The sequence below is a fragment of the Gobio gobio genome (assembly GCF_949357685.1).
Source record: "Gobio gobio genome assembly, chromosome: 22".
NCBI lineage: Eukaryota > Metazoa > Chordata > Actinopteri > Cypriniformes > Gobionidae > Gobio > Gobio gobio.
In genome coordinates, this window is record NC_137118.1 from 7,144,243 (window position 1) to 7,168,698 (window position 24,456).

At 39.8% G+C, this 24,456-nt stretch overlaps 1 protein-coding gene across 3 annotated transcripts in view; it reads left to right on the forward strand.

Annotated features, from left to right (window-relative positions):
• Positions 1-6,452, forward strand: part of bbx (BBX high mobility group box domain containing) — a 56,152-nt gene extending 49,700 nt beyond the window's left edge. For 2 of the 3 annotated variants that reach the window (XM_079804840.1, XM_079804842.1), the window contains exons 13-17: positions 589-737; positions 923-1,012; positions 1,380-1,568; positions 3,314-3,506; positions 3,615-6,452. In XM_079804840.1, coding sequence (XP_079660966.1) covers positions 589-737; positions 923-1,012; positions 1,380-1,568; positions 3,314-3,506; positions 3,615-3,696 — 703 coding nt within the window. In that variant the 3' untranslated portion in view covers positions 3,697-6,452. The remainder of the gene's footprint in view (positions 1-588; positions 738-922; positions 1,013-1,379; positions 1,569-3,313; positions 3,507-3,614) is intronic. The other variant, XM_079804841.1, reaches the window with a different exon arrangement.
• The last annotated feature ends 18,004 nt before the right edge of the window (positions 6,453-24,456 follow it).

The window sequence follows — 24,456 nt, forward strand, 5'->3', positions numbered from 1 at the left end:
TCGAGTGATCTAATCCAAATCCAAGTCTTCTGAAGAGACACGAACGATGGTTTATGATGAACAGATTTAACGAGGCACATACTGTAGTAAACACGGACGTTCAAATGATTGTGTGATGCGCGAAGTAAATGCAGAATTAAAATTCTTGGATGAGCTAAACATGCAAAAAAATCGGAAATTGGAATCGGCCAAGAAAATTGCGATCTGCGCACATGAATACTTACAAATTTGTTGCTGACTATTTTCATTTTTCAATCAGCGTATTTGATGACGAGGCTAACATTATGGTTTGCTATTATTTATATATTTTTAATTAGGTTAATTGTTTAAAAACAGTTGAAACGCGTCTCAAAAGCTGTCATTTTCTGTGCATTAGTATAGCTTGGTTATTAACTAGATTGTGTACATTTCACGCATGTACCATACTCATATTTGCCATCCCATGACCATAGTATTCAGATTATTAAACAATTTTAACATCATTCCATCATGTTTCAAGATTGAAGTCAGTTTGTTTAGAAGACTGAATCCAGGTGAGCAGATTTTGCACACAGATTGCTAATGTTTTACTGTGTATAAAACTCACAGACTAGGAAAGCTTGAGGAGGAGTTCGAGAAAAAGTTCAACAGCTTACCGCAGTACAGCCCCCTGACATTTGACAAAAAGAATGTGGCGGTCACCAAGAAGAAAAAAACCAGTACATCCAGCCCTCCTGAACCGCCCAAACCTTGCAAGGGTGAGTGCATCGCATGTATGGAAACTGACATCACATCCTCCTGGCCCCCACACTCATTTCCTCATTTGCTTACTTTTTTATTAGGAAGTAGTCATCTCATGTTCAGAATGACATGACTTCCACCTAACATAGCATGCTGTGTTGTATTTTTTTTTTCTTTTCTGTTTGATTGCTTTGGAAATTAGGTTCATCTCCATCTCAGAAAAAGACCTTATTCCACAAGATAGTGAACAAGTACAAACACAGGAAGGAGAAATCCAGTGCCGCAGACAAAGGTGACACCCCCACAGCCATTAGAAACTGTTCTGATGTCAGCTTCATTCTCTGTTCAGACGGCAAGAGTGTGTGCACGAGTGTTGGAAACTGTGCCTGCGTGGTGTTGGTTGCTTTTTGTCCGTGGTTTTGCCCAGTTCGTCTCAGTATTTCCTGCCGCATAGCAGGGAACGCTGTCATATCTAGGTCACTGTATACTCTGGTTATCTTAGAGGGGTAGTTACAGTTATGTAAATACTTTGATGCTTATGGTGTAGTACAAGTGGCACAAGCTAAATGCAATACAGTATCCTAAAGCATCCATCATTGTCAGGATGTCTGCATTTGGACTTCCAGCTCAGTCTTGACGTATTTCATGTTTTCTTTTAGACATCGCCACACCTGACCCCGTGGTTACAGAATCAAGTCCAGTGAAGCCGGTCAGTCCATGTGTGTCTCCCTCACCTGAACCCCAGAAGGTTCTGGACACGCCTGTGGGCAGTCAGAAAAGGAAGGCCAGGAAGAGTAAAATCACACACTTGGTGCGCACGGCCGATGGCCGAGTGTCACCTGCAGAGGGTGAGCTGAACCCACACTTTCCTGCTTCTGTCTTATTCATGATACACTCTGCACCCATTTTTGGTTTCAATGTTACACTACCATTCAAAAAAAAATGCTCATTGAGGCTGCATTTATTTAATGATAAATACAGTAATATCATATATGGTTATATTGTAAAATACTATTATCAAATTTTAAAATTATTCCTCCAATGGCAAATCCGATTTCTTAGCATTACGCCAGTCTTTAGTGTCACATGATCCTTCCGTAAGTGTAAAAATGTGTGTGTGTAAACAATACTACAATAATAAAATTGACAGTGTGTGTCAAGGGACGTTTGCTCAAATAAAAAAAAAAATTCCCTTTGTCCAAATGTCATGAGACTTTGTACGGTTGTCAACACTCTCTAGATCTACAAATAAAAAAGTGAATTGGATCAATATCTGTTTTTATGTTCGTGTGACAAAAAAAGTCACACAAAGGGTCTAGACCCCGCTTAGAAAGTGGACAAAATTCATCCTCAAAAACAGAAACACAGAACACACATACAGAAAGCAAGTGGCACACTTCCAACAATGCATAAAGATCATGCTCACACACACACACACACACACACACACACACACACACACACACACACACACACACACACACGAATACATTTGTTATTGCTTGTCATTGCTGTTCAGTTCATTGCATTTTGATGTTCATATTGTGTATTTTTTACTCAATATGTAATACAACTGTTCATTTCTGTTAATTTTTGTTCTGTTACAGTTAGTAACTGAAGTGTAGATTAAATTTGTAGAATTATAAGAAAATCAGATGTTTGAAATAAATGATAAACTCTAAAGACTCCAACTTTTTCTCTTGTTCAGGTTTGATTCTAATCATAATGGAACATCATTGAAAAAAATAATAAACTTTGACAAAATTAATTAATTTGAATTATTATAATTGCGATTTCATAACATTTAGATATCTAACTGAAAAATACTTGTGAAAAGCAAATAGCACATAGCAAATAGTGGAGCTCTGCAGCCATTTACTTTTTTGTTTCTTTTTTTTTTTTTACTGTATTTTCCAAAAGATGGGCAAAAATCTTACACTAAACCATGTCAAATTATCCATGTTATCCCCACGAATTAAAGTTAGAAATTTGGGTCTTTTATAAAGTGAATTTTACATTAAAAAACAGATTTTGTGTGAAAATCCATTAAAAAATGTATTTTTAAATGTATTTATATAAATGTAAAAATTATTATAAATACTCCAAAAACTGCACCGATGTTGAGTAAAAACATTAATAAAATTAAATGTTGTTGTCTGGGATCTGTGGAGACCCCAAAGACCCTGAGTGTAATTCCCAAACAAAGACCATACAATGTCTCATAAAGCATGCATTATTTATTTTCACCTAAAAAAAATGTTTTCCATTGGTACTGATGTCAGTGTAGAAATGAGTCATTTGCATGTCACCTATGTATACCGCAACCAAAGGTGTCAACCAATAGAAGGTTATAAAATAATCCACATTAAGCTCATCTCGACATGGCGCAACTTCCTAGTGTAGAATACAATAGCTTTTTAGGGCATTTTTGTGGCTAGATTCTTCATATCATGTGACGCGAGAGTGCATCATTAAACTTGTACACTCTTAAAAGTAAGTTTTAAGTTGCTCTGCCAATAAAAGCAGATTGGCGGGAGGGGGGAAATATTTGTCTAAAAGTCTCAAATTTGTTTATTTTTCTCTGTTGCCGCAGAAGACAAATCTAAGGATCAGACCAAGAATCAGGATGAAAAGCCATTCACTCAAGAGACATTATGCAATAGGGGGGTCTGCTACAATGACCCCAGATCAGCGGAAGCGGACGCGCCGGATACGTCCAGCGGCCTCCCGGCCTTCTTCAGCTTAGCTGCTCTCGCTGAGGTTGCAGCCATGGAGAATGTGCACAGGTAGATGGGACACCCTGCAAACTCATGGGCTGTGTGTGTGTGTGTGTGTGTGTGTGTGTGTGTGTGTGTGTGTGTGTTTTAATAATAAAGCCTGTGTGTTCGTTCCAGAGCACAGCGTGCTGTGAGCATCCCCACTGAAGGTCAAGTGAAGGACATGGCTCCTGTGCTGATTTCCTGCGCGGACCAGTGAGGCCTCAGTCTGGCCCGGGCCGGGTTTAGTCCGGACTGGGTTTATGTACGGACATGCTGGGGCCTTATTCTTGACTCTCGGCCCCTGATGCAGAGGGTTTAGAGCGAACGAGAGCGAGAGAGACTGGAAAGGGATGAGGGAAGCTCTGAGTCGGATGAAGATGTTTTTATCCCAGAAGCCTTCACCTTATACCCAACCCCACCCTCCTTCCCTCTCACCCCCTCAGGGCCCTGGGGGAGCCAATTCTGGTCCCTAAGCCTGTTTCCTCTGGTGGCTCCAGACCAGATATCAGACTTTACAATCTGCAAGATATGGCTACTATTTAAGGTCAAGTTTTGCCTACAAAAAGTGCATTTGAAGCAAGTGCTCCCTCTTTGTTTTCTCTATCTTTTACGTTTCTGTTCCTGGTTAGCTTCATTGCACAAACGTCTTTTTCACACAGCAGCGTACACCTTCTCTCGGTCAGAGGAACGTTTTGTGGCTTCCTGCCCCCTTTCTTGCTCTGAATCGTATGAAGAGAGAGAGAGTGTTTTCAGACTGCTCAACCTCAGCCTCATACCTCACAAAGCTGTTCAGATATTTTTTTCCTCTGCACAGAAGCACCACCTTCACCTACATAATGCACAGTCAATGCCTAGATGCCTCTTTCTTTCAAGCAATGACCCTCAATGTGTCTGGTGCCTCTGTAGATGACAGTTAGTCAGAGAGAAACCACCTGTTATCCTCTGGAAAACAGCAGCGCTACATGTCGGATGTTTGCGCAAGACGCGCTGCGGCCGCAGGCATACTGACGAGCAGGGTCCAAAATTAACATTTTTCAGCACCAAATATTTCATATTTATAAATAAATACACTTCCATTCAAAAGCGTGTGGTCGGTTTTGAAAGAAGTATCATATGCTCAGCAAGGCTGCATTTATTTGATCAAAAATACAGTAAAAACTGTCATTTTGTGAAATATTATTACAATTGAAAATAACTATTTTCTATTTCAATATCTTTTAAAATGTTATTTATTCCTGTGTGGGCAAAGCTAAACTTTCAGTGTCACATGATCCTTCAGAAATCATTTTAATATGCTGATTTGGTGCTCAAGAAACATTTCTTATTACTATCAATGTTAAAAACACTTTTTAAGCAGCATTTATTTGAAATAAATATTTTGATCAATTTCATACAACTTTGCTGAATAAATTTATTAATTTCTTTCTTTTTTTTTTATGTTCCTGTCCTCAAACTTTTGAAAGGTTGTGTATATTCTAAAAAATAGCAGTACATATAAAATAACGTTTGTTATAAGTAATCAATATTTCTGGCTAGCAATTTTCATTAACCGTTGGCAGTTGTTGCAAAGAGTTAATTTTAGACCTTGCCTACAAGTGTTTCTGACTGAATCACCCGAAGGAAAGTCAGACAAACCTTTTTATATTGTGACAACCCGTCACTTTCAGCTCTGCGCTCTTCTCTGACATGCACAGCTATCAATGAGTTCGTTATCAGAGCAGTATGGCGATACTTGAATGAAAAAAAATGCATTTTATGTCAATACTTGACCTTACTGCAGTGTGTAGCGTCTTGCTGGCTAATCCAAAAGAGTGCTACTCCTCTCTAATATAGTTTAATAATAGACACTGCACTAATTTTTAGCTACCGTAGACGATCCTTGTAGTTGTCGTTGGCTTTCGTTATAATAGCGAATTTTGTTTGTGTTTTTGCTTTGTTTTTTAGTCTCAAATGAGCTTTTGTATCATCACTGAGATACTCAGCCCTCGTTTTCTTGTACCTGAGGCTGAAGACGCCATTCCAACTCAAAAGTTTTGCTGATTCTGTCCATTCCTCCAAGCACATGGTGGGAGAGAGTAGGAGAGGTAAAGAAAACCGGGATTGACGTAGAAGAGAAAGGAGTTTTTCTTTTTCTCACTCTCTCTCTCACACACACACACACACACCTTGAATTGTGAGAGTCAGCATAGCATGTTCTTCTGCAACGTGCACATCCTGTGTTTCAGGCACTTGTGAGTCAGACCCCTGCGGGGTCATCTTTTGGTCTCCAAGCCAGATTATGTGCTTTGTATCAGCGACACGTTTGGGGAAAAATTCTTTAGTTTTTTGTCTTGTAAAAATATCTAAAAAATTCTTAAAACAAGATCAATTGATCTGAGAAGCAAAATTGTGTTAGATAAGACTTAATTGTATTTTTTTTTACCATTGCCCTTTTTTTTAACAAACCTAACAAAATTGTGTGAAAAATATGATTAATTCAAGATTAGTGCTTGGGCCCTATTTTAACGATCTGAGCGCATGGTCTAAGTGCACTTAGGGCGTGTCCGAATCCACTTTTGCTAGTTTAACAGCGGGAAAAATGGTTTCACATGGTCTAAAAGTGTTGTACCTAGTCTCTTAATGAGTCATGGGTGTGTTTTGGGCGTAACGTGCAATAAACCAATCAGTCTCATCTCCCATTCCCTTTGAAAGCCAGTTGCGCTCGTGCAACTGTGGAAAATTGCGAGCGGAAAGACTGAACGCTTCTCCAGAGAGAAATCCTTTTATTTTTAATATTTAAAAATGTTTGTGTGCTGCTGCGCATCCGTGTGTGTGTGTGTAATAAGCAGAGCGTGCATTGTGCACCCGCCTATAGGCGCATATGTGACCCTGGACCACAAAACCAGTCATAAGTCGCACGGGTATATTTGAACAATACATTGTATGGGTCACGATTTTTCATGTTCCATGAAGATATTTTGTAAATTTCCTACCATAAATATATAAAAAAATTATTATTATTAGTAATATGTGTTGCTAAGGACTTAATTTAGACAACTTTAAAGGTGATTTTCTTGATATTTAGATTTTTTTTGCACCCTCAGATTCCAGATTTTCCAGTAGTCCTCGACAAAATATTGTCCTATCCTAACAAAATAGCATCACGCCAACAATGCGCCTGAACACGACTCGTTTTCAGACCATGGGTGCACAAATGCATTTGCCATTTAAACAACGTGGCGCAGGATGTGAGAATGATAACTGTGTTGGGCTGAAACTAGCAAAAGAACACTTGCGTTGCGCCGGATGTATGATAGGGCCCTTTGAATGAGTTTACTAAAAAGATTCCCTGATTCGTTCAGTGATTCTATCTGTAGGTCATTATGACAGTAAGTGGTGACGATACAGTTTTTTATTTTGTTAGTTATGAATCATTTACTCAACTGAATCAACAGTTATTTATGATTAAAATCAGCCTTATTCATTCAAATGCGAGTGCCTAAAAACTCTTCCGAAAGGTTTTACAAGTCGTGGAGCGGAAATGTGAATGATTCATCTACTCCACAGCGTTTTGCTTCTCAAGTCAATTAATCTTGCTTTCAGGACGCTTGGATGCTTTACTTGAAAACAAGGTGACTTTTGCAGTGCACATCAGTTCCCTGTGTTCTCAGGCCGGTTTGAACCTCAGACACTTCTTCCCGAAACCCTCCAGAGGTCACAGGGAGCCTAGATTAGAAAAATGAAGGAATTCTATAAGCCAGATCACAGGTTTAAAAGCCGCACACTCTTTCACTGTTACAGTCGAGCTTTTTCCTTTTTAATAAGACGATTGATGTTTTGTTTGTTTTGCTTTTCAAGTCACCGATTTTTCTTCTATAAATGATATTGTCTGTGAATTTATGAACTTATAACTAATAAGGTTTTTTTTTGTACTCCTTCGAAATACTGTATTTAATTTGTTCTGCCTAGAACGCCTTCTGTAGGGCGCTGTTTTTCCTCGCTTTGTTCGTAACATTTCGTTTAGAAACCTCAGGCTTTCCTGAGGTGTGCTCTACTGGATCGAGACTGTTGTCAGAAGCTCATATACAAATATCTGTGTATATATATATATATACCTATGCTTACCTGTTAAGCCAACAAGCACTGATAAAGAATGCAGCGCCTCTAGACGTTTAGTTCCTGCTTACTGACGTGCACGTGCGAGGCAACTGCATTGCCGCATACGGCCTACATCTGGTGTGCGTGGTGGGGCGCGAGATCTGTGTCTGAATGTCCCCCTTCCCTGTTATTTATACAATAGAGGCATTTACTCCAAGCCAAGGGTTTAAACCTCAGTGTATTTTAAGTAATAGAAAGCTTGTAGGCTCTAATTGTGCCTGAGGCAGTCGTGAGACATGTTGATGATGTTTACCTGAAAAATCAGGACCTAATCACTTTTTAATAAGTGTGATTTTATTAAGCTAATTTTATAAATCACCTGTACGGCCCCGCTTATGAAACTTTAAAAGTGTGTAGTAGGGTAAAAATATTATAAATCATTTGCAATGTCATTATGGACGATTTGAATTGTATCAATCAGAAATCTGATCGTGAATGATTCTCTCTTCAGATTAGACCTTAAGATTTGTTTAATTTTAAGTAAAAGCATCCACCCTGACTAAAGGTGCGGTCACAGTTTTTGCGTGCAAAATTCAGTCATTACAATTGGGATCTGCGTCAAAGGCGGGTCAAATGAACTCACCGTGCTGGCCAATGCTTCATGCGTCTCTACGCTATTGCCAACAGACCTTTTTTTACACACTAAAGGCCAGATTTACTAAACGGGGCAGATTAGCGTGAGAGCGCACATCCAAAAAAGCGCTGATGGGAGTGGAAACTTCAGCGTGTGACCGACTGATGACGTGCAAATTAAAGAACACAGACGCATTTCAGCAGTAATGGTGTGTGCACACCAAAAGCAGAGCGAACATTCGCGTTGCGTTACTCGCGGGATATCTAGTTTTTCGCGTCACTCAACATTACGCGGTTTCAGGCACATCGTCAACATTTCTTTCTGCCATTTCTTCCGTCATCAAACATGTTGGAGATAACAACTATTGCGGACCCACTTTATATTAGGTGGCCTTAACTACCATGTACTAACATTTGTATTAATCATTTGATACATTGCACTTATTGTGTACATACATGTTTTTACATTGTACTTACATTTTTAAAAATACCTTCATGTAATTACATCGGTAATTAATTTCTGTAGTTACATTTGTAATTACACTGTTGACACTTCCCTTACACCTAACCCTACCCTTAAACTTACCCATACCACCACACCTGTCCCTAACTCTACCCATATCCCACCTCAATATCAGGAAAAGTGTTTTGCAATACTATATGAACACAGTAAGTACATTGTACTTATTTTTTATGTAAGTACATAGTAGTTAAGGCCACCTAATATAAAGTGGGGCCACTATTGCTGCTCTGTATCTGTTGTGGAAGTCCCAAATACGCCAAACGGCGATGTGTCTGGGTTCACAGCACCAGGGCGAACACAACTCTTCTCAAGGAGGAACTGTGCCTGGATGACAGCCGCTTCTAGCGCTATTTGAGGATGACGGATGCCCAGTTTGATAACCTGTCAAACCGGACGTGTTAATAAGCTCTTTACCGATTGGCTTGCGCATCAACGCTTCATGCAAATTTTCCAACTTGCGCGGAAGACGCGATTGAGGCGAAAATGCGTTGCTGCATTGACTTTGTATGCAATCTACTCGCGCGAATAAATACATTTGCGTTTGGTGTGCACACACCATTAGCATCTGGTTTCAGACATGCTTTTTTGGGCGGTAAATTATGGCGCAAACACCAGTAAATTGACAAGCGCAATCGCCTTGCGTGATTTGTTTAAACTCGCCTCCCATAAATTTTGCGCCTGAAAGGGAAACTACAAATGCATATGCAATAAGGTCAGCCACAAAAATAACTGTCCACGCCTTTTCAGCGCTAATTTTTCACTACGTGTCTTTTTAGTAAATCCTGACAGTAGTTTTTAACGGCAAAAGAGGGTTTTGCGCAGGTGCAGGCTGTTAGTAAATCTCGCTAATGTGACCGCACCGTAAGGCCCATTGGAAGTTTGATGGATCCGTTTCCTCAAAGGACGATATATCATAATTTACGCAACTAATTTACCGTAATTGTCATAAGTTACCGTAAGTCGTCTTCCCTCGCGCATAATGCGCCCCGGACGCAATTTTAAGTTCTTCCCGGCGATCAGGAGACGCGGTGAACACGCGTCTTTCTCTCAGACATTTGCCAAAGAAAAGCGAAAATAGTCTGCAAGGGAAATTTCACGATGCAGAGAGCCAGGCTTTATTCCGCTGGGCTTAGCCGGCGGGTCCGTCTTCAGGTTTCAAATGTATTTTATCAGCACAACTAATTCTTCGAATCTTTTCTGACGGTTTTTCCTCTGAATTAACCTGCAGTGAGAGTGGTGTGCAAAATGTTGGCACCTTTTTAATGCCTATTTTAGAAAGACAATATTTGCACCTTAAACCCATACCAAAACAACATCATGTTTTTAAAGGGATTGTTCAGGCAAACATGACAATTCTGTCATCATGTGCTCATCTGCATGATTTTAAGGGAGGCCGCACCCTTCAATAATCAAAACGCCATAAAAGTGGTTCATACGACTGTTTCAAGTCTTCTGAAGCCATATGATAGTTTTGTGTGGAGAAAAGGCATACATTTAAGTCGTTACTGGATACTTTTACGGTGTTTTTTGGGTCGCCATTCATCTACACAAGAAAGAAAGTCGTGAGAAAATGGTGGCAGAATGACATTTTTGTGTGAACGACCCCCATAGAGATTGATCTCCCCATCTCGCCAGTGTCCCCTCATGATTGTCATTCTTAATCGTAAATCTCTCGTGCATATCCAGACGGGGAATATGTGTATTTTAAAATGATTATGCGTCGAATGATAACGCGGCTTATTTGAACGTCCCCCGCATGATGCATCTTTAGAATCTGATCCCATCCCATGATGCCCCCCTGTCATGAAGTTCACCCCACTTTTTTCTATTTAGAAGATGCCTCTTAGCAAAATGCCTCTATGAAACAGAAATTCCTATATTAGCTATAAAGATTATAATGTTACCCTTTTGTGCTAGATTGTCTCTTGAATGTAATGGATTTTGTACCTGTATTTTTCTAATTCCAATCCAGTCTTTCTGTACGCGGTGGCTTTATATGGAGGAATTCTAGGCTGCTTCCTTACAGTACGTGAATAATTTGTAAAAACTTCCAGTCATCCTCAAGACACACACCCTGACCTCCGTAGTGCGCAGCGCGACTGCCACCGTCATATCTCACCTGGAATAACCTTCGCTTTTACGCATTTAGACCTGAAATGTGCAATATCAGCGATCACGGATATCATTTGCCAAACCTTCCACGTTTCACCTTCTCAACTCGTTCCGAGTCTTAATAACCTTGAATATGCACCCCGTCGATGATGAGGATTTTCTCTGCTCTGTACAAGAATGTACGTTCATGGCTTTAGATGCAGTTGTGGCGCCGTCTTTTTAAACGCTTACCCGAGATCCTGTTCTTGATTCCTCTAAGGAGTTTCTACTTGTGTGCTTGATCTGATTATTGTCACTAGTACTGTATGATGCGATGTATGGATCTGATTGTTACAGCCCAGTTGTTGATGCAGCCTTGCCTTACTGACCCCCTGCGTAGAGAGAGGGACCCCTTTGCCATTGCCCTTCTCACTGAGTCTTATGTCATAACACTGTCTGCTGACGCAAATGTTATTCTTTAAACACCTATTAAAGTAACATACATATGAATCTGTCTGTCTGCTGTCTTGCTTTCACTTCGTGAGAGTCGCCGATCGCCTGGTGCGTGCTGGGTCTGAAGGAGGTTTAGACTATAGATTTTTAATCAGTTCGCCAATGTGAATATTGCTTTCTATTAAACGTTTTATTTATGTATTTTTTTATTTGTCTGATGCGTTTGGTTTAGTGCCGTCAAATCGATGAATCATGATTAATCGCATCCAAATTAAAAGTTTGTGTTTACATAATACATGTGTGTGTACTGTGTATAACACATGTATATATTTAAGAAAAAAATTATATTTATTTGATATAATATTAATTATATTAATATATACATGCAAATATTTCTTAAATACAACATGTATAAAATGAGTGTGTATTTGCACACACACATATTATTTAAACAAACTTTTATTTTGGATGCGATTAATCGATATGACGGCACTAGTTTGATTTTCATTTTTAACTAAAAATGTAATTTTAACCATCATTTATTTTAAAGCGATATATTTTATTCATTAAAATTATAAAAAAAATAATTAAATCATTATAATTTGTTTTAAATTGGAATTATGAATAAAAATGTACATTATTAATTACATTTTTATACACTTAGCAATAAAATAACTTAAATTTGGCCATAAAATGCATTTTTATTGACAAAAAATAAATGTTGTATTTATTATACGGCTATTATTATTAATAAACAATTACACTGTTAGACTTTGATTTCACAATATATTGGGGGCTGTAAATAATTAATAGCTGTAATAGCAGTAATATGAATAATATTTATCATCAATAATTAATAATCATGATTATAAAGCAATTTTTTTCTTTTCTTCTCTTTAAACAGCCCTAAAGTGAAATACCTGCGACACAAAAAGGTTTTGAGCAGAACTGTGGTTCTGTGGTTCACTTATTTAGGCTAGTGCTCTTATTGGTAGTGCACACCATAAACAGGTAACGCCTTCATTCATTATGAAGTAACATTTTATACGTGAAGGAACCAGCGGTGTAAATCAGACGCTGCATTCAGTCATACAATGGCCTTTTTACTGGCTGTTTACCACCTGAGTCTTACTATTTTCAGCTTCACAATGTGTGGATGTGAGGGTAAGCAACTGATATTTTTTGTTATACCTTATGAAAAGATATTTATGTTGCTTTTATGTGAGCACACTCTTGAAAACAAAAGTTCTGGGGTTAGTTGCATAAAAATAGCCATTTCTTCAGACCAATAGCCATCAAATCAGACCAATCTACGTTTATATGTTACTGACTTTAAGAAGTTATGAATAGTCTTAAAGAAACAAATTGGAGGAATAATTTGTAAGACTAGTTTTAGCAGTTTATGCAACTGTTTAGAACCTAAAAATGTTTTGCTCTCTGATTCTGTTAGACAGTTGTCCTTTTAATCCTCATTTATTGACAACCACAAAAAAGTCACTAAAACAGTTACAAATAGGCTTAGGTAGTAGAAAGTTTCCAAGTATATCCATATAAGTATATCATGTGCAGACGTGCAACACTTTGACTCAAAATTAGATAGTAATTAAAACAGTGACATAGGCCAGCTCCTAAAACAGAGCCAGAAGAACACCATTATTATAGTGCTAACACATTAAAAACCAAAAAAAAAATTTTTTTAAATCCAACATAAGAAACACATTTCAATTCAAGCAGAGCCGTAACCACCATAGACATTGAGGGAGTCAAGTGAATGTGTGCATATTTAAAGTTTACTTTATTTCCTTAAATTCCTTTTAATCCTTAAATAACATAATTCCTTTAAATAAACCAATAAGACCAATTCCCCACACTACCCCTTCCCCACGCAAAAAAACAACAAACAAAAACCTTTGGTCTAAGACATGGTTACTGCCTTGCATTCAAGTACATCACAATATAACAACCCTTAGCACAATAAACAACACATCACAAACATGCACTTCAACTGTATATCACGTATGGCAACAGCTTTCAACAACTGTTTTTGAACCCAGACACAAACCATCATTACCGTCTGCACAAAATATTTTGATACACGATTATACAAAATATCATATTTACACCATTACATCCCAACATGATTTACCTCAAAGAAAGAAAGAGATCGCAGTAATTTGCTAACTTTTTCATGTAGAGATTGTTTGTTTTTTCTGTAGTATTACTTCGTCATAAATATAATAATTTTGATCAGTGTTGTTGGATTATTGAACCAAGAAACGTCTGAAGAACCTCTACTGTGCAGGTTTCCAGTTGATTCATCAAATATGATGCTATAAATGTTGTATATTGTTGTTTTGAGCAAATGTATTATTTATGTTTAATTTAAAAAAAACTGTCATGACCTTATTTTAGACATCATTTGTTATCCTTACTCCATTACGTGTACCAGTGTGCTGTGGAATGTAGATTTCTATTGAAGATTTTGATTTCTATTGAAGACCATCTTTACTTTGAGCATAATGTACAAAAAACATAATATAGGGGGAAAATGTTTTTATAAATGAATTTGGTAAAGCTTTACAATACGGGCGCACTAATATGCATTAATTCATGCTAAACTAATGCACAGACAATCAAGAGTTAATGTGTGACTCATGAAGAACTAAACCATTTATTAATGATTACTGTATCAGCAACAAATGACCATTCTATATGATTAATAGATTAAGTAATCATTTAATTAATTGTTATTAGTTAAATGTGTCATATTGTATTAATTCCATAATAACATATTATATTAACTAATAGTGTATATTCATATGTTAATTACCACAATGGTTGAAGCCATGCATTTCAACTTCCGCTTGTCTGCTTTAATTAATCATTAGCTAATGATTTGCAAAGGTATCATTATGTTATGACTTTACTTGTTGAGGCACATTACTGTTAACTAATTCAAAATTAATTCAAAAGCCATAACCACAGTGACATATTACTTAACAATTAGTTAATAGTCATGTGACTCAAGTAAAGTCATAACATAATAAAACCTGTGCAAATCGTTAGCTAATGATTAATTAAAGTGGTATAATATGTTATTAGGGAATTAATACATGATATCATAATTAATAGCAATTAATATATAACTTAATCTATTAACCATGTAGAATCTTCATTAGTTGCAGATGCTGTTAACATTAATAAATGGTTTAGTTCTTCATGAGTCATACACTAACTCATGATTATCTGTGCATTAGTTAAGCATGAATTAATGCATATTGGTGCACCCGTATTGTAAAGTGTTACCATTAATTTCTCCTATCAATTTACAGTTGAGCTGAATTACCTTTTAATTTCACTACACAGATGTGAAGTCTATCAGAGCAGATGAAGGAGAGACTGTCCATCTGCCCTGTCACTCACTGCCTGATGAGAGGGATGAAGGTTCTGTAAATTGGACAAAAAAGAGTGAAACTATTTGTGATTTGAAATTGAATTATAAAAATGGGCCTCCCACCGGAGAATGCATTCCTCGTTTTACACTCAACAGATCGTCTTTTACACTAACTATAGAAAATGTTCAGTTCAGTGACTCTGGAAATTACAGCTGTAAAACAAGGAGAATGATTCCACCACCATTACTGGAAAACATCTCAAATCTGAGACTCCATGTTGCAGGTGATTTTGCCTTTCATTAATTATTTATGTATTCATTTATTTGAAATGTCTGCATGTTGTAGACCATCATCTAGATATCCATATACAATGGTAATATAAATGTTAACCTGTTAAACTTGAGTTCATGTTGATGTTGCTCATCTTCCTCCACTACAACACACACAGGTCTGTCCCTGCAGAAACAGAACAGCAGTAATGACACCTGTGTCCATCTGATCTGCTCTCTGAAGAGTCTGAACCCTGAGCTGGTGAACTTCTCCTGGACCAGAGAGGGTCAAGGGTCACTTCATCCATCCACATCTTCTGAGATGAACAGTGAGCTGCATCTGTGTAAACCTGACTGGAGTGATGGAGACACGATCATCTGCCACGCCAGCTACTCAAATAGCCAAATCCAAAGAAGTATAAACCTCACCTCACAGAATGATTCACAGAATGCTCCTGGCAATGGTGGGTCATTTAAACTACCCGTCACTTTAACCAGGACAAACTAGAGCACAGCCAGTTCAGCAAAACTGTTCCACTGCCTTTATCTCTCAAAAGGAAATTCATTTAAAAATGAAACCAGTCCATCAAGCTAACCTGAGATCTGTCTTTTCCAGAATCCAGACAGGACTTTCCAGCTGTTTGTGTGGTCCTTTTCAGCGTCTTCGTCATCACCATCGTCTTCATCTGGATATTGTTCTGCATGTTCAAATGTAAGACCTCCACTGATATCTGCTCTAAATGTATGCAAAATAAGATAGTGTAAAATAATATTTGTATATGAATTGTGTATATAAATATATATAAATGCTTTTCCATCCAACAAACAGAAAGTGTGTGTGATTCAGTTAGAATATGTAGTCCTGCATTATTTGAAAATTAGCTGATCTTCAAGTTACTAAATTAAAAAAAAATTTACAGATTGGAAGATGAAAGTGTGACCTGCTAACATGGACCTCCAACATGAGAGCACCAGAAGAACTTATGGGGTCATTCTGTTACTGTAATATAAATATAAATATGTATTGAATACATAACTCACATGTAGTATGATGTATCATTAAAGGGGACATTATGCAAAATTCCCTTTTATACGGTGTGTGTAAACAACCAGCCTATAATGCTAAAAATACTTTTTTTATATAATCCCCATCAATCATTCTCAATCTCTCATAACGCGCCATTTCATATTTCCCCCTACTCCTACGTAAGAGTAGGGAAACCCCTCCCATGACTGTTGATGATCTGCCCTTTTAGCATAGACACACCCCTGAGTGAGAAGCACAGAGACGCCATTTCTGTTTACTCGCTGTATCAGCTGCTAGAGTATTACAAAGTCTGCGCTAAAAACATTACAAATGTTCTGTTGGATGTACCAACAAACACTCAAGTCTCCATAGACTCCTGGCATCCAAGCCGATGAGGACACTGTGGTTGAATTTCATTTTTGAAGGAAATGTGCAGAAGAATGTCGGTAAAATGTAGACTGGGTAAACCCAGCCTGATCTGCCGGCGATTTGATTTTCGCCCTGCAACCTGTACATTCATTTCTACTGCTTCTGTTACACTTTAGCGGGAACCAATCACAGACCGGCTTATCCACCTGGCGCGCTATTGGCGGGTTTAACACGATAACGGATAGAGAAGCGATGGGTCGTTGCCCATTGATCACGCCTCTTGTGGTCTGATTGGTTGAAGGACTATCCAATGGCATACAGAGTCATTTGAATTACGCTCGTTTATCACGCCTCTTGTGCAGTAGAAAATACAGAGCAGACTCCCCAGACCATGTTCAATCTTAAACTGAGCTTGGTCTGGTGATAGCCAGACAAGGTAAAATGTTATATATTTGCACAAATCATTTTACGCATGACTGCTTCACCAACGAGGGTCAGTACAACGCTGGATTTGCAAAAAAAAGATTTGCCTATTGGCTGCCGTTCCTGGCGTATTTAAGGCGGAGTTTATGTCACCTGGATGCGCATCGTATAATCATTGTTGCCTGTGGGTGTGTGCGCGCAGCTCCGCGGGAGGTATGCACCTAGCTGTTTGGCTAACGTTGTTGCTAGTGCCTATGCACAATTTAAGTGTGCATATTTGTTATAGCCAGGTTATGGTCAGGATTGGTGCGACTTTGCTGTTGGGTACAGGCTAGGGTGACCAAAATGTCCTGTTTTCAAGTCCTGTCCTGGCCCTAATATAACAATTTTCTGTCCATACAGATGGGGCATACTTTAAATATATTGAAATTAATAAGGAATCTTTGAGTAAACTTCGAGTATCATTTGAGTATCTCATTGCCGGGCTGTGTCCTGGTCCTTCGGTAATCAAAATAATGGTCCCCCTAGTACAGGCTGTCTTTCATCCCATCCATCCATCCATCCATCATCTTCCGCTTATCCGGGGCCGGGTCGTGGGGGCAACAGTCTAAGCAGAGACGCCCAGACTTCCCTCTCCCTAGCCACTTCCTCCAGCTCCTCCGGGGGAACCCCGAGGCGTTCCCAGGCCAGCCGGGAGACATAGTCCCTTCAGCGTGTCCTTGGCCTTCCCCGGGGCCTCCTCCCGGTGGGACGTGCCTGGAACACCTCCCTGGGAAGGCGTCAGGAGGCATCCGAAATAGATGCCCGAGCCACCTCAGTTGGCTCCTCTCGATGTGGAGGAGCAACGGCTCTACTCTGAGCTCCTCCTGAGTGACCGAGCTTCTCACCCTATCTCTAAGGGAGCGCCCAGCCACCCTACGGAGAAAGCACATTTCGGCCGCCTGTATCCGGAATCTTGTCCTTTCGGTCATGACCCACAGCTCATGACCATAGGTGAGAGTAGGAACGTAGATTGACCGGTAAATCGAGAGCTTTGCCTTACAGCTCAGCTCCTTCTTTACCACGACAGACCGGTACATCGACTGCATTACTGCAGAAGCTGCACCGATCCGTCTGTCAATCTCCTGTTCCATCCTTCCCTCACTCGTTCACAAGACCTCAAGATACCTGAACTCCTCCACTTGAGGCAGGAACTCTCCACCAACCTGAAGTGGGCAATCAACCCTTTTCCGACTGAGAACCATGGCCTCGGACTTGGAGGTGCTGATTCTCATCCCAGCCGCTTCACACTCGGCTGCAAACCGTCCCAGTTCACGCTGAAGGTCCTGGTATGAGGAGGCCAACATGACAACATCATCCACAAAAAGCAGCGATGAAATCGTGTGGTCCCCAAACCGGACACTCTCCGGCCCTTGGCTGCGCCTAGAAATTCTGTCCATAAAAATTATGAACAGAACCGGTGATTAAGGGCAGCCCTGCCGGAGTCCAACATGCACTGGTAACAGGTCTGACTTACTGCCGGCAATGCGAACCAAGCTCTTGCTCCGGTCGTACAGGGACCGAACAGCCCTAAGCAGGGGGCCACCAACCCCATACTCCCAGAGCACCCTCCACAGGATGCCACGAGGAACACAGTCGAATGCCTTCTCCAAATCCACAAAACACATGTGGACTGGTTGGGCAAACTCCCATGAACCCTCCAGCACCCTGGAAAGGGTATAGAGCTGGTCCAGTGTTCCACGACCGGGACAAAAACCACACTGTTCCTCCTGAATCCGAGGTTCCACTATCGGCCGAATTCTCCTCTCCAGTACCCTGGCATAGACTTTCCCGGGGAGGCTGAGAAGTGTGATCCCCCTATAGTTGGAACACACTCTCCGGTCCCCCTTCTTGAAAAGAGGGACCACCACCCCAGTCTGCCAGTCCAGAGATACTGTCCCCAACCGCCATGCGATGTTGCAGAGGCGTGTCAGCCAAGACAGCCCCACAACATCCAGAGACTTGAGGTACTCAGGGCGGATCTCATCCACCCCCGGTGCCTTGCCACCAAGGAGCTTTTTAACCACCTCGATGACTTCAGCCCGGGTGATGGACGAGTCCACCTCTGAGTCCCCAGCCACTGCTTCGTCAATGGAAGACATGTCGGTGGGATTGAGGAGATCCTCAAAGTATTCCTTCCACTGCCCGACGATATCCCCAGTTTGAGGTCAACAGGTGCCCATCTCCACTGTAAACAGTGTTGGTAGGGCACTGCTTCCCCCTCCTGAGGCGTCGAACGGTTTGCCAGAATCTCTTCGAGGCCGACCGATAGTCTTTCTTCATGGCCTCACCGAACTCCTCCCAGGCCCGATTTTTTGCCTCCACGACTACCCGGGCTGCAGTCTGCTTGGCCTGCCGGTACCTGTCAGCTGCCTCCGGAGTCCCACAAGCCATCCAGGCCCGATAGGACTCCTTCTTCAGCTTGACGGCATCCCTTACGTCCGGTGTCCACCACCGGGTTCGGGGATTGCCGCCTCGACAGGCACCGGAGACCTTACGGCCACAGCTCCGAGCGGCCGCAGCGACAATGGAGGTGGAGAACATGGTCCACTCTGACTCAATATCTCCAGACTCCCTCGGGATCCAGTCGAAGCTCTGCCGGAGGTGGGAGTTGAAGATCTCTGACAGGGGGCTCGGCCAAACGTTCCCAACAGATATTGTAAGTACTCAACTGAACAAAATATATAACACTGGCCTATTGGTTTGTGGATATTTTACTGAATTTTTTACATAGTGCACCTTTAACGGTGCATGTCAGCCCCACCGATTGTTATATTGCCACCAGCGGGTATTTTTTTCTTTTTTTTTCTTTATGGCTTCCTTTGATTTGTGTTCTTCCTCAGGACCACGTGGAAGTTGAGTAATATCTCGTACCTGGGAAGAGCAGGTGCCCTTTTCTTTGTTTTGTTTAACGTTTTGATTTGAGTATTTACTGAAAGTCCCTCCAGTTTTGTTAAGTTTCTGTTCTTCATTAAATTGTTTTTGGTATATATTTTATGTGATTTGATTTGAAGCCTGATTATTTGCTGTTTTCATTTGTATGGTTTGTTCCATTTTTCCTATTTGTTTTTTGTTCTTTTTTTTTGATTCCTTGCTGCTCATGGTCTGAACCTATTTGGACATTTATACATCTCTGTCTGACCCCTGTGGCCAGTAGATTGCCAATGGTTGTCCTCCTCTATGGTTAGAACTTATTCCCATATGCAAGTTGTTGATTGAATGTGTTTGATTAAGTGTGCTTTTACATTCAGAGCTGAAGGCCCCCAATGAGGGAAGCTAGCTGCTGGTGGTGTTTCTCTCAAAGAGTGTGTTTGCCATTTGACAACTGTGTCTCCCTCACTTAGTGTGTGTGTGTGTGTGTGTGTGTGTGTGTGTGTGTGTGTGTGTGTGTGTGTGTGTGTGTGTGTGTGTGTGTGTGTGTGTGTGTGTGTGTGTGTGTGTGTGTGTGTGTGTGTGTGTGTGTGTGTGTGTGTGTGTGTGTGTGTGTGTGTGTGTGTGTGTGTGTGTGTGTGTGTGTGTGTGTGTGTGTGTGTGTGTGTGTGTGTGTGTGTGTGTGTGTGTGTGTGTGTGTGTGTGTGTGTGTGCGTGCAGTGTGAGTGTTTTTGTGGAGCATAATTGGGTGAGAGGTGTGTCTTAAGATACTCACTGTCCAGCTAGCCGCCCTACTGGTAAGCCTCAGCCTGAAAGTTTCTTGTTTTCTTTCATTGCTTTTCTTTGTTTGGTCAACAGTTTTCTACATTTTTAACTAATTAACTAATAAAACATTTTGTATTCATATCCATGTCTCTTGTATTTAGTGGTAATGAACCTGTGTGCCCTATTTTGGGTATAAATTTCCCCGTTCACAGAAACTGCACTCTTGTTCTAGTTGTACATTGGTGTCAATTCTTGCCCTTCACCGCCCCACCACACATATTCCATGACTGAATCCACAGAGACTAGAGCTATTTCATTAGTTTTATCCCAAAAATGCTCACCGTCTGCGTAATTCATGAATGCATATTTATTATGCATTGTATAGTCAGGTGACAGGCTTTTTTTACATTCCCACAGGAGCAGCTATACAACAATTTATAGATTATCATGACGGAAGGCACACGCTAGAGTTGAATCAACGTAACCCCACAACAACTAACCTCCAACTCCGGTTCAAACATGTAAGGCTGTACTCCACGACTGGTTATTTACTGGTTATGTTGGTCTGACATTTTGACTGAAACCAAACAGATTCGCCTGTTTTGTTGTTGATGGAGTATCCAAAGCTTGTGTAAAGGATCCGCCCTCTTCTGGTAGGGGAGCAGCAGCTCATTTGCATTTAAAGGACAACTCCGGTGAAAAATGAACCTAGGGGTAATTAACATATGGTTACCGTGTAGATCGTTCTCTGGGATGCGTTTTCATGAAAATCGAATGTAAAGAGTTTTATCTCTAAAAACAGATTAGCTTATAACGCTAGTATATGGGGCATAGAATAAGTAAAATTAAATCGCTAGTTAATACCACTAACAAGGCTCAAAATAGCCTCACACTAACACGGTGGAATAATGAGGGTCCCTACATGCAAAGCGAAGCATTGAGAACTTTGTAAGTGTACAAACAGTTTAATAAGAAGATACTTTATAAAGACAGTACATTACGCGTATACAGACAGGAGCCATCTTGGAAAGTCGAGCCATGGTTGAATAATCTGCCATCTCTTTAGTGTGTATCCTTTGGAAGCACTAGTCTCTGTTGCGTTCAGTTTTTTTTTTTTATTTTTTTTTATTTATTTTTTTTCTCTGTTGCGTTCAGTGCTTTCTTCCGGAAACAACGGACCATATGAGATTCCAAGTCACAGTTCATCACTTAGCACAGCGTTCGTGGCTCGACTTGTCGAGACCGTTTTCCAAGATGGCTCCTGTCTGTATACGCGTAATGTACTGTCTTTATAAAGTATCTTCTTATTAAACTGTTTGTACACTTACAAAGTTCTCAATGCTTCGGTTTGCATGTTGGGACCCTCATTATGCTACCATGTTAGTGTGAGGCTATTTTGAGCCTTGTTAGTGGTATTAACTAGCGATTTAATTTTACTTATTCTATGCCCCATATACTAGCATTATAAGCTAATCTGTTTTTAGAGATAAAACTCTTTACATTCGATTTTCATGAAAACGCATCCCAGAGAACGATCTACTCAGTAACCATGTGTTAATTACCCCTAGGTTCATTTTTCTCTGGAGTTCTCCTTTAAAGGGTTAGTTCACCCAAAAATGAAAATTCTGTCATTAATTACTTACCCTCATGTCGTTCGACACCCGTAAGACCTCCGTTCATCTTCGGAACACAAATGAAGATATTTTAGTTGAAATCTGATGGCTCTGAAAGGCCTCCATTGGCACAATGCACGGTTCACTCTCAAGACCCTTAAAAGGTACTAAAGACGTCGTTACAAAGTCCATCTCACTACAGTGGTTCTACAATAACTTTATGGAGTGACGAGAATAGTTTTTGTGAGCAAAAAAACCCTAAATAACGACTTATATAGTGATGACGATTTCAAAACACGGCATCATGAAGCTTCGAAGCGTTATGAATTAGCGAGTCGATTCAGCAGTTTGGATCGGCAAATTTCAGCAGTTTGGCGGTTTGACACGCGATCCGAATCATGATTCGACTCACTGATTCATAACGCTTCGAAGCTTCATGATGCCGTGTTTTGAAATCGTCATCACTATATAAGTCGTTATTTAGGGTTTTTTTGCGCACAAAAACTATTCTCGTCACTCCATAACGTTATTGTAGAACCACTGTAGTGAGATGGACTTTGTAACGACGTCTTTAGTACCTTTTAAGGGTCTTGAGAGTGTAAAGTGCATTGTGCCAATGGAGGCCTTTCAGAGCCATCAGATTTCAACTAAAATAACTTTATTTTTGTTCTGAAGATGAACGGAGGTCTTACGGGTGTCGAACGACATGAGGGTAAGTAATTAATGACAGCATTTTCATTTTTGGGTGAACTAACCCTTTAAAGGGACACACAAAAACAGTGAGTTTTTGCTCACACCCAAATAGGGGCAAATTTTACAAGCTATAATAAATGATCTGGGGGTATTTTGAGCTGAAACTTCACAGACATATTCTGGGGACACCAGAGATTTATATTGCATCTTGTGAAAAGGGGCATAATATGTCCCCTTTAACTGAAAATATAGGTATACTATGTTTTTGTAATTAATATCAGTAAGCAAATATATATGCAAATAAAACCAAACTTTTAAATCAAATAAAAGGCGTCATGTGACTCAGTGCTCTATATAGGTAATAATAATACCTTTTATTTAAAGGTGCCTTTCAATGCACTCAAGGACACCTTATAATATAAAACTAGGTATAAAATAAAAAGCACACAAATTACACATCAATCAATCATATGTCATTAAAAGCTATTCCACACAGATATGTTTTTATTTGAACTTTAAATTGGGAAATTGAATCGAGCTGACGGATGTGCAGTGGTAAAGAATTTCACTTAGGAGCTGCGCAACTAAAAGCCCTACCACCAAAGGAACTCATCTTGAAGTTTGGAACAGACAATTAGTCTGCCGAAGATCATCTCATTGGGCCTCATTCATGAAACACGAGCAGAACGAGTTTGTGCAAATTTTCGGATTCACGAAAATGTTCGTATTTTCAAAAAGTTAGTTGGTACGAAATAAATGTACACCTGCTCCCTACCACGTGTAAATGGTGCAGAACACATTTGAACGTTCTGTGTTCTAATTTAGGCAAACTGACAACATTGCATTTTGAGGCACTATGTGAGATACTGAATAATTTGATAAACCATTTTACTTTATGCAATGTGTGTAAACATGGCCATAAATGCCATTCCCCTTCTTGGCAATGCATCTATACACCGTATCTAATTTGCATATGAATGTATTTTGGGACTATATGTAATGTAAAAAGACATGTCATAATATTTTCATAAGAATGTCTTATATTTCATAAGAATATCCAAACTTAAAACTGTGTATGCTGTCAAAGAAATTTGCTAAAATATAATGTCCTCTACAGAGGCAAAACCTCTGATCTGGGTCTCAGGAGGATATTTCTGTCTCATGCAGAGTGGCCTTTATATTTAGGCTCTGATGTTTTGAGCGGTGAGATTCTGTTCGAGAGATCAACAACTATCTGTTGTTGGCTATATTACTCACCGCTGCAAAAACACGTTGTAAATAGATGTATTTGACGCTCTCCAGAACTATTATTATTATTACATTATCAACTAAGTGTAACCGATGGCAAGTAATGATCATACTTGGTCCGACTACGCCACCGGGGCTTTAATACCCACGGACATAACTAAACAGCAACACAAGTTCTCTCTCGCTAATAAATGAAGAACATAGACGTGACCCTCAAGTACAACACTTTTATTAACAATTAGTACTAAAATTTATGAACAGGCGGAATATTCAAATTGCAAGTTGAGATGTCTAATCGTTAAATGTAATATTAAAATCAGGACCCTCAATCTGCATATATATGGTCAACCAAGCCTGCGGGAAGAACAGAGGAGAAATCACTAGGCCAAAGACCCACAGTTTAAACAGCACTCACCACACGTGTACATAAACCAACACATTTAAAAAAAGGTGTAGTGAATACTGCAAATGCCTCACACGCTCAATAC